This window comes from Eleginops maclovinus, chromosome 6, assembly GCF_036324505.1.
Source record: "Eleginops maclovinus isolate JMC-PN-2008 ecotype Puerto Natales chromosome 6, JC_Emac_rtc_rv5, whole genome shotgun sequence".
Classification (NCBI taxonomy): domain Eukaryota; kingdom Metazoa; phylum Chordata; class Actinopteri; order Perciformes; family Eleginopidae; genus Eleginops; species Eleginops maclovinus.
In genome coordinates this window covers 19,260,960-19,276,530 of record NC_086354.1, presented here as the reverse complement: position 1 = coordinate 19,276,530, position 15,571 = coordinate 19,260,960, and the positions used below count along the sequence as shown (strand labels likewise).

At 40.0% G+C, this 15,571-nt stretch overlaps 1 protein-coding gene across 1 annotated transcript in view; it reads right to left on the bottom strand.

Annotated features, from left to right (window-relative positions):
* Nucleotides 1–1,437: 1,437 nt before the first annotated feature.
* Nucleotides 1,438–15,571, bottom strand: part of insra (insulin receptor a) — a 45,970-nt gene continuing 31,836 nt past the window's right edge. The window contains exons 9-21 of the mRNA XM_063885493.1: nucleotides 13,256–13,423; nucleotides 11,978–12,176; nucleotides 10,736–11,016; nucleotides 9,889–10,028; nucleotides 9,151–9,310; nucleotides 8,655–8,754; nucleotides 8,501–8,568; nucleotides 7,955–8,184; nucleotides 7,430–7,540; nucleotides 5,848–6,007; nucleotides 5,022–5,151; nucleotides 3,857–3,991; nucleotides 1,438–3,500 (exon numbers count right to left, since the gene is read on the bottom strand). Of these exons, the coding sequence (XP_063741563.1) occupies nucleotides 3,143–3,500; nucleotides 3,857–3,991; nucleotides 5,022–5,151; nucleotides 5,848–6,007; nucleotides 7,430–7,540; nucleotides 7,955–8,184; nucleotides 8,501–8,568; nucleotides 8,655–8,754; nucleotides 9,151–9,310; nucleotides 9,889–10,028; nucleotides 10,736–11,016; nucleotides 11,978–12,176; nucleotides 13,256–13,423 (2,240 nt within the window). The 3' untranslated portion in view covers nucleotides 1,438–3,142. The remainder of the gene's footprint in view (nucleotides 3,501–3,856; nucleotides 3,992–5,021; nucleotides 5,152–5,847; nucleotides 6,008–7,429; nucleotides 7,541–7,954; nucleotides 8,185–8,500; nucleotides 8,569–8,654; nucleotides 8,755–9,150; nucleotides 9,311–9,888; nucleotides 10,029–10,735; nucleotides 11,017–11,977; nucleotides 12,177–13,255; nucleotides 13,424–15,571) is intronic.

Below are 15,571 nucleotides of genomic sequence, written 5' to 3'. Positions count from 1 at the left end.
TTTACTCCGCTACAGTTTGTTGGCAAATGTTGTACTTTTCACACTCACTAACATGTATTTACCAGAATGAGTTACAAGTTACTTTCCAGATTTATGTTATTAATACAAAATATAAATCAACTAATACATTATCATATATTTTGAAAGGTTAAGCCAACCAGTAGTATTTGAAGTAATTAAAATAAACCACATTGAACTGATGAACACATAAATGCATCAATAAGTAGAATACAATCATTTTAAATGTATGCTGCCTAAATGGGCCATTTCTGCATAATGAGTACTTTTTGTTTGGTACTTCTACTTGTAGTGGGTATTTTCACACTGCTATATTGCTATGTACTTAAGTCAAAAACCTGAATATGCCTTACACCTCTGTCTAAATTACATGCCAGTTTGTGCAGCTTGCATGCTCTGCAGTAATTATGTGGCATTGACATTAATTACCACATTACATTTGAGGATGAATTTCACTGTAAGAAGCAATGACACCACGCCCAGCACGCTCAGGGTGGAAACCTGTTTGTGTGAAAACTGAGATGTTTATTTATTTTGGAAAAAAGAAACAGCTTTTCTTTATGTAGGCAACTGAAGGGAATGCTGGTAGGAGCCAAGGTCAAATTTTCCATACAGCATTGTTTTAATCAAACTGAAAACACGTGGGCAGAGGTGGTATTCTGTAACATTTTGAATAATTATGCTACTTAATATTTCTACACCACTAGATTAATAGGGAATATATTGTCATTTTAACTCCAATATATATTTGTTTTTTAACTTTACTAAATTAACAAACTGAAATCCTTAATACAAAAAAAAAATCGAAATTAATGTATAGATTGTGTAGCCTAAAAGTGTAAGATCAAGATAGCCAGCAGTAAAGCAAATACATTAGCTTCACCTTTAGCTCTGCAACATTAAAGTGATAACACATACATGCCTCAACAATTACAAGTGATGCATTCTGTGGTTTTTTTTCTGAGCCTTTAAGTGATCAAAAAACTGTATCTTCACTTTCAGAACAAATGGGTGTCTCCACCTGCTGGGTAAGAGATTGTGCTATAATTGAAAGCTCCTGATTTGTCAGCAAACACTTTGAAATGCTTTGTTAAAGGAGAAGTAAAGTTACTCCCCATGCAAGTGTTAAACCAATTTTCCTCAAAGTTGAGTTGTTTTTCACATCAGGATTTGTCATTAAATGTGTTTTTAATATTGTGCAGTTATGTGCACGATTAATATGTATATAAATGGTGCAAAGCTTGGCCATGTAGTGTGCCATCACATAGACTGGGTACTTTCTTTATATTGCCGTCCAGCAGGTGGCATCATTGTGCTAAACCTTATACACGAACAGTGGCACCGCCATCCAGCATTATAAACAATGACAAACATTACTGCACATAGCATTTAATATATGCAATTGGATAAATGCATTAGTCTTATGCCCTAGCAATAGGTTTTTATTAAATATGATAGGCGTATTGGCAGACATACACATGGAAAATTGCTGTACATAAACATTTATAGGCTGCATTTTAATCTAGACATTTATTTTATTTGTACTTAGTTGTTGTATTGGTTTTTATCTATAATGATTGCAATGATTGAAAAGTGTATTCCAAATTAAAAGCCTAATCATTATGAGTAAATTATCAGTATGTAAAAAATAGAATATCTTCAAAAAAAACAATTTGAGCATTCATTGCCAAAAATATTTGGTTGTATAGTGTTGAGTGGTTGTGTAACAAAAATAATCTGCTAAAGGATTTATCTCAAATCCAAAAAGATCAATATCTGTGTTGGCCTTTCCCGAATTCCCATCTCACCCATGCTCCCTTTGCATACACACACGTGACAATCTCAGTACAACCTGAAGGAACAGAGAACTGACTTGAGAAACAGTATTAATGAAAGAATGGAAAATACCAGAAACAAATTGAAGGAGCCTCTTCATGAATGCACCTCGCTGCATTATTTACAGCACTATTTTATTTGATCATGATATGACGGGCAGACATCTTAAGCTGAAGACGCCAAACACTCTTTTCTCCCAGGCATCGCGTAGCAAAAATACCAAGTGCTGTTGGTTGATCATGGGTTCAAAAAAAGCGAATTAGTATGATTTTCTGGATTAGAAAAAATAAACATAGAGACTAACATGTAAAAACATTTTTCTATGACCGTAAATACCTCAAGAAGGACAACATATCAGCTATGTACAAAAACATCAACAATATATTCATATATATATATATATTTATATATATATATATATTTTTTATCTTCTATACCCACTAAAATATACCAAAGAAGCAGCTATTGGTCAATCTGAGGAACTCGTTCACCAACATGTTTTTGAAAACTGTTTAAATATCCTTCAGCTGTAAATGTGAAAACTCCAAAAAGAAAAAAAAAAAAAGAGAGAGACACGTAAATAAAATGTTAAAAATATAACCCAACAAAAGTCCTGTGTTTATCATGTGTGCCATTTTGGAATACTGCAGAGTGTGAGGAGGTAGGCCACTTCAACCAGCTTCCCCAGTGGATAAGAGTTTGTTCGACGATGGACCGAAGCTGACCATCCAACAGCGTTCCCAAAGTCTTTCATTCATAGTTTGTCATCCGCTTACGCACAAAGACTCAGACACAGTTCCATGACAACTGATTTAGGCCACAGACAAAATAGAAGGGCACTTTTTTTCAAAAAACATAGCAACCCGGGGATGAAGCCTCTTGCTGAATTAAGGGGAGGGAACAGTCTGGACTCGGGAGGGTTTTAGCAGCCTTCTTGTTTGTCAAGAGTTTGTTTCACAGTTGAATCATTTAATCCACCCAATCTAGCACAAACTTGGCAATATATATATTTATATATATATACAGTATATAAACTACAATCATGAACGAGGGGGACGCGGGAGGATCCGTCCTTAAATACAAAAAGTGTCTTCTGGCATCCGTGTGCGGACTTGCTGTAGTGTGTGTTTTGCGGCATCGGAGGAGAAAAATAAGGTCCTGAGAAATGCACTGTGGGGCACCTGTAGAGAGTGTGATAAAAGTGTGCTCTATATAAAATGACAACAAAAAACAAAAATATATTCAAATCTATAGCAATGATGTGTTTGCACGGGATGTGTACAGTATGTTATGAGGGGCTGGACCGCGGCAGGGCCAGTATTCGTCCGTTGGTCTTTCCCCCGTTCATGTGTTGGAAGGGGATGTGGTGCTCCTCATAGCTGCCCCTCAGGCCCATGGAGGAGGCCTCGTCCCTGTCCAAACACTGCTCCCTCTGGGAGTAGGATGACGGGTCCAGGGGGATGCTCTCCATGTTCTCCATGTCCAGGTCAAAGTCTTCGCTCTCAGGCGGCTTGTTCTCCTCGCTGTAGAAGAAGGACAACTCCTGGAAGGAAGGATGCAGGTCCTCGCGCAGCATCTCGATGATCTCCTGGAAGGCGGGACGCATCTTGGGGTTGTACTGCCAACACATCTGCATCAGGTTGTGTCTGGTGGAGGATACAGAGTGAGATCAGGGTTAGTTTTGTTAGTTCACCAGAGTTAAATTTACGCTTTACAAGTTTTTTAAAAATACATTAAAAAAGAGCATACATGAGTTTTCTTTCTTATCAGATACTATTTGAGTTTTATTCTTTATTCAATTAACTTAATAAAATATCAGGGATATAACCCATTCCCTAGTTGTGACTGTTATATTGACTGCCTGTTGAGGCTCTATTGCAGATAGTAAGAACAACTGCCTCAAATAAATGATTCTGAGTAATGTCAACAAACTGACTCAAGTAAAGGGAAAATGGTCACAATATTTTTCTCAGTCCATCTCTAACCCTGCTCTTGAACTCACATTCTGTCGGCGCAGTTGTCCGGCCGGTCCAGGTAGCCTCCGTCCATGACGAACTTGAGGACCTGCTCGTTGGACAGGCCCTGGTATGGCTGCTCGGCCAGCGTGCTGATCTCCCACAACACAACCCCAAACGACCTGGAAAACAATTGGCAACAAACAACAGCCACACAGGGACAAAGAGGACAAGCCAATCAGACACCTGACAGCGTAAATCTGTCTGTAAACACTTGATGCAGCGAGCCCCGGGGCGTAGGCGGCGGCTGCGATGCTAGTAAACAATGTCAGATGAAAACAGGTTAGCTACCGAACACACTCATGATCTGATCTCATATGTTAAAGACCTAATTAACATGCACTTATTACGTTTATACTGTATACTACAAGACATATTATGAGCCAAATAGGCAGTCAATGCCTGCAGTGTAACGATGATGGTCTCGAACACACAGACAGGGTCTTCAATCTACTTTGCCATCGATGGAAATACCATTTTTTTTATGTTCTAGCTATTTTCCAGAGCTCTTTTTTAATGTGTACCCAAAAACAGATGGGTTTTGCTACAAAGCAAAGGCAAACAATGTTCCATCTATTTATCTTTGGGACACAGCGAGCATGAGCCAACATGTTGTATCAGTCAGATTAATTTGCATAATCATAGATATACACACACTAAATGGGGCAGACGTGCAGAGAAACATCTAAGTCATTATATTGTACACAGGATTTGTATCCGTTAACTTCTAGGGGTTTGATCAAGGAGAGGAACTTAATGTTTGTAACATGTGTACTGTTGGTTATTATGGTCTGTTAATGCGCTTATAGTAAATGATGCAACAGGAAATGATCGACTCCTGGAAGATAAGCTTGTTGATTTTCTATCAACTTATAACCATTTTTATTTTAAACCAGCATCCAATATAGGAAAATGTTGTAAAATGTGTATTTTATTTAGAGGACACTGCTTCTGATGAGCCTTGATTTTTCTTCGCTTGCAAATCTTTGAAGCTGATGTATGAAAAATGATCAAGTCCTCGAAAAACCCAGATTTCTTGAGATATAACTCTCCCGTTCAAGATACTGTTCAACACCAGCTGTCACTTAACACCCGTTATATCACGTACAGCATCTTCACTCCAACACACACACATAATGAGGCGTCACTGACCAGCAGTCTGAATTTGCGGTGAAGACTCCGTCCTTCAGAGACTCCGGAGCCATCCACCTGACGGGCAGCAGCCCCTTCCCTCCCTTCCTGTAATAGTCCGTCTCGTAGATGTCTCTCGTCATGCCGAAGTCTGCGAGGAAAAGATGGTTATTGATTGTACTCCTATACACCCACACTGATGTGATTAGCAAGCGGTATGTTTTTAAGGCACTAATACAATTTAGCACTTATTCTTTATGGATTTCTTCGTCCCTGGAGTGCTTAATCTGCTTTTGAAAACCGTGTTTTATGTTTAATATGTTTAATAAATGTTATTTGACTTGATGCTTTTGTTGAGCAGAGCCAGTTTAGGTCTGTTGTCTGTTCTGCATAAATAAGTAATGTTTAATTAAAAGTAAATAATGAATACATAATAATGGTTGTAAATCCAAACCCAAAGCCACTGAGAGGCTACGTCAACCAGCTAATGTATCCATGAAACACAACATACTGCAGGTCCAGAGAAACGCAGCCCTCACAATTTATCTAACTTTATGTGGAATATCTTTTGTCCGACATTCAACCATTGTCAAGTTATTGATGCATAAAGTCACACATTTATCCCACAAAATCCCCAACATTTTTTTACAAACAGCAGCAATTTCCTGACTACGTGCTCATAAGGTTTGCTCTACACAGAAAAGAGAAGAGACAGTAAAATTATTCAATTGATCTGTTTTTAAAAAAGGCTCCTAAAAGGGTAAATACTTATTTGGAATGAATCTGCAGTCCCAGTGATGCGAGTACCATCGCGCATTGTTGCCAAAAGTCTTGTGCCAAAACGTACCTCCTATTTTGACGGTGAGGTCGGTAGCCACCATGCAGTTTCTGGCTGCCAGGTCTCTGTGGACAAACTTCTTGGCGTTAAGGTACGCCATGCCGTCTGCGATCTCAGCGGCCATTTGGATCATCTCCTTCAGAGTGGGAGGCGGACGCCCGGGGTTGTTCTGAAAGGACACAAGACAGATTTTAATTTCTGATCTGCTAACATAAGAATTCACACCTTGTTTTATGTCATTAACACGTGCTTTGGATACTTTGATCCCACAGCATGAAGTAAAAATAATCAGGTTCATTATAACCAAAAGAATATTATCACACACAACTTCAGCCGTCAAGACCGCAAGCGTGCCGTGTGCATTTTATACTTACCGACTCATGCAATAGATACGATCTCATTTTAAACTTCGCAGCTGTCTCCGTGCAGGCTCGCGTCTCTCGTGCGTAACCGCAACATGAAGCCTTTATTTACACTTCAAGTCTATTTTCGCGACAAAATATAAGTGAGACATTATCACTACACTACCAAATAATACATAGTGTAGGGTTTCATAATTCTACCTATTATTATTATCTTTATTCTCTTTTAATATGACTGTTATTTGAATCTTTGGTTTCTGATGGCCTGTTCTAGTCCTTTATTGAGGTTTATTTATTGATTCTGTAGTGTTTATCCTTGTCTTAATGTGTTGCAGTGGTATAAAATTGAAGCCTTTAAGATGATTAGGGCTCGGACCAGATGGAGCCAGCACACAGTTGCCTCAGTGTTGCACGTGTGTGATGCTGACCTGAGGTTTGCACTTTAGACGAGAGGCTAGCTTTTGCAGTCAGTTTGGAGACCTGCTGTTCTTCTCCAAACAAGTCTGTTTTCAGCTGAATTAAGTGCTGACTGCTAAACTCCTCTGTCAACATCCAAGAACTTAATCCTCCTTCTCCTATTGCAATCCAAGTGCCATCTGGATATCAACACACTTGTGAAAATGACACTTAAATAGATAATCAAATTGTACCTGCTGGTCTGAACACCAATAAAAAGAGATTCATTGTCAAACACTATATGTGGGTACTCAGAAGGTACAGTAGTTAAAACTAGTGCGATAACGGCACAAATAGATCCGTATTAAGATCCGATTATATTAGGTTAGCAGTCGTGAATCCACAACAATCTGTCTGGGAGGAAACCAGCAGATGGGTCAAAATTTGTAATCAGAAAATACTTCCTACTTATTGTGTTCACTGTTGGTTAATTTAAATTGTTCTCGGTTTGAACATCTGTGGCTCAATCCAAGACAGCAGTTGGGGAAACAATGCGCGTTTCTTGTGAAGTAGGTTAAGTAAAGTGTATTTATACTCACTTTTCAAGACCAGACTTCGATAAGTGCAGAAGGAGACCTTAACTACTCTTATCATGAGTAAAACAGTAACCAATATTTCCCTTTCCCAAATGTGTATACCTATACATAAAAGTGCTACAAAGAAGAATTGCACCATTTATCAACAGAAAAGAGAAGAAGAAAAAAGCAGTGCATGGCAGAAGATAAGAGTATTACTGCATGTTCACTACAGCTAAAAGCAGATATGAGCATTACTTCAGCGTCGGGTCGCAGAGACCGCAGGAAGCTCTTCAGGTCTCCGTGCGTCATCAGCTCCATCACCACCAGGGTGGGCTGCCCTTTAGATACAACGCCCAGCAGACGCACCTGTGGGGACAAGAAGAAGGGATTTCTTCTTTTGAGTATTTCAGCTGGCTTTATCTAACTAACAACTGGTCTGGGAACAGCAAGGTGATTCTGTTGCCCTCCACACAGCTATATGTAGGACAGGACTGGTCTCTGCAAGGTGAGACAGATAGCACTTACCTTTTTATAACAAGGTTATTTGTTGTAAACATAATTTGTGTGTATTGTAGCTACATTCTACCCAGACATTGTGCCTGGCACTAACAAAACAGACCATAACTAAATATATACAAAAACTGTAAAGTTTCTTAAATACTGAAAAAAATAAAATACCCTGTGGCTTCATTGACTCACACCCCGCACTTTTACGTATCAGTAACCAAAAAGCTGTGTTTATGTACAAGCCAGGTTTCAGATGATGTCGTCTCTCCTTACCACATGGTGGCAGCTGAAGGCCTTCATGACCGAGGCCTCATTCAAGAACTCGATTCTCTCCCGCAGGCTGGCCGACTCGTTCACGGTCTTCACTGCAACGTGCGAGTCCCCCTCGCCCTTGATGATGTCCTTGGCGATGCCCTCGTACACCATGCCGAACGAGCCCTGCCCCAGCTCCCTCAAAATATTGATCTTGTCCCTGGGCACCTCCCACTCGTCCTCCTCGTACACTGAAAGCACATTTCACAGGAACGCGTTACACATGCAGCTTGTAATGTTGTAATATGTTAGGACAAGAAATTGGATAATGTGATCATGCAATTTATCAGTAATCACATTTAAAACAAGACATCTGGTTAGTGTTACATGATGAAGGACTGAAGAGGTCATTGGGCATGTTTTTTAGTACAGTAAAGATTTGACTCATTCCGACAAATGTATTTGTTTTGGAAATCCAATCAGACTGTGTCATTAGCGAACATATTAAAGAGGACATAAAAAAGTAAGTAAGCTTCTATATCATTGAAGAAACGGCCCTATGCTTACCGTCAGCAGCACTGAGGTACTCTGGGTTTGAAGAGGCATAGATGGGACCACTAGGTCCTTGAGTTTGACTAAAAGGAAAAAGACAGCATTTACTTAAAAAAATATATCACAATAAGAAAATGCATGACAATAACAGGATGAACTAATTGCGTACTTCTTCTTGAACATGACGAATCCTGCCCCGGCCACAAACAGGAGCAGCACAAAGCAAATGATCGGTCCGATGATGATCTTCATCACGTAGAGGGGATCGCCTGTTCAACACACAGACCATGAGTCACATTTCAGGTTAGAACAACAACAAGCTCTTATGAAACCCTCAGTGAGCTGCAGCTCAAGAATCAATATCCGGCTCTGCAAAGATACACGATTACTTGTAGTATCTTTTGATCTCAATGTTATGGTTGAGAGGACTTGGTTATTAAAGTATCTGCATCTAAATCTCCTGCTTTTGCCAACATTCACATCAAAGTAGTGTTCCGAAGTTGCAGTTTGATTAACACATTTACTAAATGACTTCCTGTTTTTATAACATAACTAAGTGTGTTGATAATTGTGTAACTAACTAACTTTTAAAACTGTGTCAGTAGAGTCATATTGATGTTTGCACGTCTTGATTTGGTTGGCCTTCATGTCACATGCAGACTTACTTGCGTCCTTTACGTAGAAGAATGTGGGGTCAGTCCAGGATCCGTTACCAGCCAGAGAGGTGGCCCGGATCCTTACCGTGTAGTTACCAGGATGCATCACTTTCAGCCGGCAGCCTTGGGTTTCTCTGAACATGCTCCTGGACACGCAGTAGTGCAGCTCCTGCAGAAGAACAAGGTCAAGGTTCAGGCAGTGCACAATAAACGACAAACCATTGCTTCACCCTTTCCAACTTTCAAATGTTGGCTCATGCGTAGGATTCAACATTTTATTTAATGTTTCCACTGAGGAAAGCATCCGTGTCTTTTATTGTTTTCCACAGCGAATAACAGTCTGCAGCATCAGCCAGATGTTTTGTAGACCTGTCTCCATAGCAACTGAAACATGGTGCAACTCTAAATTAACTTTTCCATTAACTTTATCACCCAAATCACATTAGTGAAACCACACATTCAAAATGCAAGTCCAGTAATAAGTATTGCCTTTCTTACTTGTCCGCGCTGCATGGGTAGTTTAAAGATGGAAGCATTACATTTGATTCTGGGTTAAATTGTCTTTCATTAGCGGCTCGTTAGACGAATGAGAAAGGGAAATGTAAAGTCAAGTGCTTTGTGACTGTGAATGAGTAAAAGTGTTTATGTGCTGTTGTAAACTCGCTGTGAACTGATGTACTCAGTGACCTGACGGCTGATACACTGTGTGCATGCGTGTGTGTGTGTGTGTCGTGTGTGTTTCTTCACCTCAGTATCTCCCAGTCTCTTGTAGTTGACCTCGTACAGGATGATCATACCATTGGGAGAATTTGGTTCCTGCCATGTGATGTGAACAGAAGTTTCTGTCACATCACAGTTGATGGGTCCCAAGATGTTATCGGCTTTGTCTGCGGGGAGAACAAAATCACATTGTCTCATAAATCATGTTTCTATCAAAACTCTTTTTTGATTTCTTTGGATAAAAATAAAAGATGAGATGTGTGGTCATTCAGTACGAGTACTTTTCTTTTTCTCTCTCCTGTACTCACTTGTCCTTTGTCAAACAAATTTAAAAATGCCAAGTAGCAACACATCATTATACTTTAACCTACATGGCTATCTTTTAGAATAGTGTTAAAGTTTGTTTTTATTATCAACAAGGAAAATACATCTCTGGTCCTGTTGCATTCATTTTGACAATGGGTTGCAATGCTTAACAAAATGTGATGTTTTAACCAATGGACTGTCAAGACAACAAAAGGTGGTTGGATTTTAAAGGACGATAAGAAATGTTTAATGTCTTTTTTAGTTGGACTTTTTTTTATTGAATGTTCAACAAAAATGTGAGGAATTGCAACAGAGAGAACAAAAACATTCTCCTACGCTTCTAAGGGTCGAAGGTGTTACCAAAATACAAAATGAGTTTGTTGTCAAACAAACAGATGAGCTTCTTTAAGGTTACCACTTCTTCTTTCTTTACCAAGATTGAGAAAATGTTTGTGATAGAAAGGGAATGAAAGGCTACATATTTTGAGAGCTACAGTAAATAACCAACATCTCCAGGGAGAAACTGGTTTGTTGGTTTTTGTTGTGAGAGCTCTCAGTGCCTCCTTACCTTCAGGCATGGTGCGGGCGCTGACGAATGTCGCCATGCTGCAGCGGGCCTGGTCGGTCAGGTGGTTGCAGGCGTGAATTTCGATCTGGTAGCTGGTGAAGTGACGCAGGTTTGAGATGACAGTGGACTCCTTGGCGAGGACAGTGACGAGCGTCTTCAGGCCTTCCAACGGTTCCTCTTCCTCGGGGGTGCCTGTGCCGTGGGGCGGGCTAGGGGCGGTGGTGAGGAAGGGGTGGGTTTGGTTGGCGATGCCCATCACAGAGCGCCGCTGTCTGGAGCGTCTAAAAGGCAAGGCAAGATTTAGTTAAGACATTAAAGAGATGAAAACACAGAATGAAATAGGAGTGATTACAACCAGTACTGGTTGGAGCCAATAATGATTCCATGTCAGATCTGCTTGCAACTTTGCAAACCTGTATCTGATAAAGTCTGTAACTTCCTGAATGTGAACTTCACAGCGTAATTGGCTAGCTGTGCTGCGATAAAAAAGGAGTTATGTTTAACCTTCTTTCTCTATTTCCTATTTGTTTTTATTATATAACCATTTGTGCAATTTTTACTGTGTATGACAGCAACAATATTAGTGCTTGTTAAGGAGAGATCGTCTAAAACTGTGCTTTAAGATCCATAATTAATTGATAATGGGTCTTACTTTCTCTATGAAGATGACCAGTGTGATTTTTGGATCAGCTTTAACACTTGAATTTGAAAGTGTGGACAACTCTTTGTAAGAGCGACTTATTTCCTAGTATCACCCTGTATTATACAGTTTAGTGTCCTCTTCTGAGTTTCTGAGAAAACGGGACAGTTCTAGGATGCATTTACAATTATATTTACTGTTACCATGCAACTGATAAGCAGAAAGCTCTGCAGGAAATACTTAGCTAGTTTCCCTATATTAGTGAGACTAATATACTACATAATAGGGAAGAATGTATCAACATTATTTTCTTCAGCCCAAATACTCTAACTCTCTTATATAAAAGTGCTTGGCAGGATCCAAATAGCAACCACAAGATGGAGCATGTTTTGTGGGAAGCTAAATGGGAATTAATGTTGAAGTGTATGGAGTTTGACAACATGAAGACAAAAAAAAAAAATGTCTCTGAGTTAATCCAACTTGACAAAAAAGACCTTGCGAAGCATTTCCCTTGAGGAAAACATTCATAAATAATAAAGGGAACACTACAGTTTCCTTATGTTTAATTCTTAAAAGAACCACTCTGTTTTCAGTTGTCTTACTTGATCTCAAAGACCTCGTTGTGGAGGTAATTCTCAAAGGTCTTGCGGTACTCTGAGTCCTCTTTCTCCTTCTTCAGCTCCTTGTCGGTCTTGGGGCAGCCGCAGCATCGCATCCCTGGGCCCTGATCCTCTGTCTGGTTCCATTTCTGCTCCTCGTCACTGTCCACCTGAGTGGGCACTCGAGACGGCACCTTCATCCCTGGCGAACAGAACAAGGGAGTCAATGGGATTGTTGGTGCAATAAACACACACACGTTTTCTGCACACACGTCAGCGTACACACTGGCACCAGCCTGAGGGGCAAGTCTGTCATTGTCATCACAAAGTCCTCACCCTGTCACTGAGATAAATTACCAGTGACACTACCTCCCTACTGACTCCTATCTCTCCAGGATGTGAGGGAGCCACTTGAGTTCAGAAGAGGAAAGTTTCGGCTCAGTTTTGTGCAAACATTGTACTGATGGCAGTGCATCCGCGTAGGTCAGGGCGAGTTGGCAAAAACTGAACCAAAATAAATGTCTGAACTCTCCCTGAGTGAGAGGAAGATCCTAGAGTCAGGTTGTACGTAGATTAGTCTAAATAATACTACGCAAATAAAGAGATCACCTTAACGGCACTACATTTTCTCGCTCATTTGGAACGGAGTAGATCTTGGTTCAAATCACAAAAGTGTGTCACTATGTTTGAAATGCCCTCAAAGATAAAACCTTTCCATAAATGTTTTTCTCTTGCCCTTGTTTGTCCTTCCTGCTGAGGCAACATGAACACTGTGTCTTTAACATATTTCTGTTGACATTTATTCATCTCCAGTTTTGGTGATTTATAGGTTTTTAAATAAATAAAAGACAACAAGCCACTCTTCTAGATTTGCCAGGGCTTTTACTACAACTAACTTAATACTGTTTTATGTCCATGAAAGAAGCAAACTAATTTATAGAGAACATTTGCATAAGCTTGTTTGCTTTTGATGGTTGTTAGTTTTGGATGTGTTTGTAAGTGTTGAATTGTTTTAATGCACCAGTAATTGATTTATATTGGCATCATAGCCTTTTGAATTGGAATTGAGCTGTGAGATCCCTTTAGATTCACACCCCAGAATAAATATATACATCAAATGTCATGATACCCATCAGGTAATCAGAAGCTGTTAAGCACTTGAAATGCTGTTGAGTGGGAGGAGCTTTTCTAGTAACGGGAAGATGACAGAAGACATTCCTTCTTTCTCTTGCTCTTCGACAGTCAAACCAAAAACAACCCCACCACAACAATGCGTCTCACCCTTCTGACAGTAGTCGAACTTGTAGAGCTCAATGGCTTCCGGCTGACGCTGGCAGGTGACCAGGTAGTGGGTGATGTTACCGTTGGGGTCGTTGGGAGGTTTCCACTTGAGGATGATCTGGGAGGACGAGTTGGATGAGGAAATGGGGTCCAGCGGGACAGAGGGTTCTGAGAAGACACCACAGGAATAGAGGTTTAACAAGTGGGACTGGTTCATGTTCAGCAGGACTTCTTAAAGCATACACATGATCGTTGATTTAACACAAAAATACACCTTGTAAACACAAAAAAGTAAAAACTGAGTGAGAAATAGGGTCACCTGAAAGTGACATATATTGAATATTTAAAAGTGTTGCTGTAAGAAAATACATTTTAAATTCCTAATTGTTTTAGAATTATACATTTGATTCACATTTTTCACCTTGGTTTTTTAACAACTATGCATCCTCATGGTAGGAGGTGCATCAGTGAAGTTTCAGTATAATCTCACAATGTGTAAAGTTACGTGTTATTTCCAGTTGCAAAACAAACTGCATGTTCATTCATTTTCTATTCCTAATTTGATCCTACTTAGTGAACACAGATTAGCTACACTAATGCAGGATGCCTGATAAACATGCGTCAGTGTGATTTGCAAGAGCAGTAAGGGAACTCTGGCTCTAAGTGCTTGTTGTTTGTGAAAATTAAATGAAGCTGACAAAATGTATTTAGCGACTACCTAACCAAGTTGTGATCTTTCATTTGCACCAAATGTGGGCAGCTGATTACAAAGTGTGATTTTGTGCAGTACGGAGTACAAAAAGAGGTCACCAGCTACATGTGGCAGGAACACAGACGGGCATCACTGTATAACTGTCAGTCCGCTGAGCTGTCTTTTAAGTAGATGTATGAATCAGATTCTCGAGTGGGAGGACAAAAAAAAAACAGACACCTTACATCTTAACAGCATCCTGGCCTGAGGTAAATTAGGAGTTCAGGGAAGATAGAAATATCACTGAACAGAAACTGTGAAGAGGGGAATGAACGGGAGGAAGCGCGACAGACTGAACCCTGAGGAGACACAAAGACCCAGGCTGGGTTGTCACAGTGTGATTGTGTTGTCCCCGTTTCATGACGGTGCCATACACTGGTCCGACTGCATTGTCAGACTAAGTTTCACCAGCAGCAGCTTATTCGTAATGACAGTTTTGCCCTTCTGAGGAGATATTCTGGTTAGACATGAGACAGACCAGGAACCGGGGAGGTTGCCAGACGGGTAAAAAACAACCCTCCTTTGACATCGCTGACTGACTGAGTGATGTGTCTGCTGCTGGAAGCCTGTTATGTGAGCGAGGGATGTCACGTTTGATGCGGTTTATCAGGAAGCAAGAGCACATTGTGCAAAAGGAAGCCGGTTAGACAGGCCATCATGACTACGACAATTCAACTGTACACAACGCACACCGTGGGTGGCAGAGTACAATTAAGTACTGGGGATGAGATTTATCATCATGGCGTGACCGCCTGCTGCAGACACCTTGCACGAGGTAGCACACTGTCGGTCGATGGCGCCCTGGGCGGAGCGTGCCATCTGTCTGCCTCTCCCCTGTTCTTGTGCCAAGGACATTTTTGAGCTGACAGACTGACACACACAACACTGAGTGCACCAGTCAATGATAGTGACAGCGCAAAAAAAATGGATTCCAGACAACCCTAAAAATAGTGAAATTCTAGCACAGAAAAGAAGTAGGAGCTTCAAATACCTTTTGATAACCTGTAAGAATTTGGTTTTATTTTTTGTTTGTTTTTGAGTCACATTGTGAGACACACAATTATGAAAAATGAAGGAAGACGCGTCACGAACATTGACTTCCTTTTAAGAGATTGCTCGATGATAGCACTTTTTTGGTCCATTTCTGTAACCTCATGCCTTTAGCATTACCATCTTCTTTCTTTCTCTTAAACAGCTAATCTTTTATTCAAACATTTGTACAGGTATGCTGTGCTAATCCAACCCCTTCTAACAACTTCATCTACTGATTTATTTTAGTCACATTTTTACACATGCAGAGCTTTGAGCAACATTTTTAAATGGTCAGCACTATTTAAATAATAAAAATTACATTTAAAAAGTGAAACTTTAAATTGAAATATTTGTTATATTTAATGCTCCCCGAAAGAAAAAAAATCCAAACACTAAAAGACTAGCTCCTGATAAGTGCTTACTTGTATGTTCATTAACTTGGCCTCTAACCAGAATTAACCTGGAATAATTGCCACACATAAATAATCCAGAGATTTTAACTACATCAGAGGAGTATTTGACTCAATATCCAG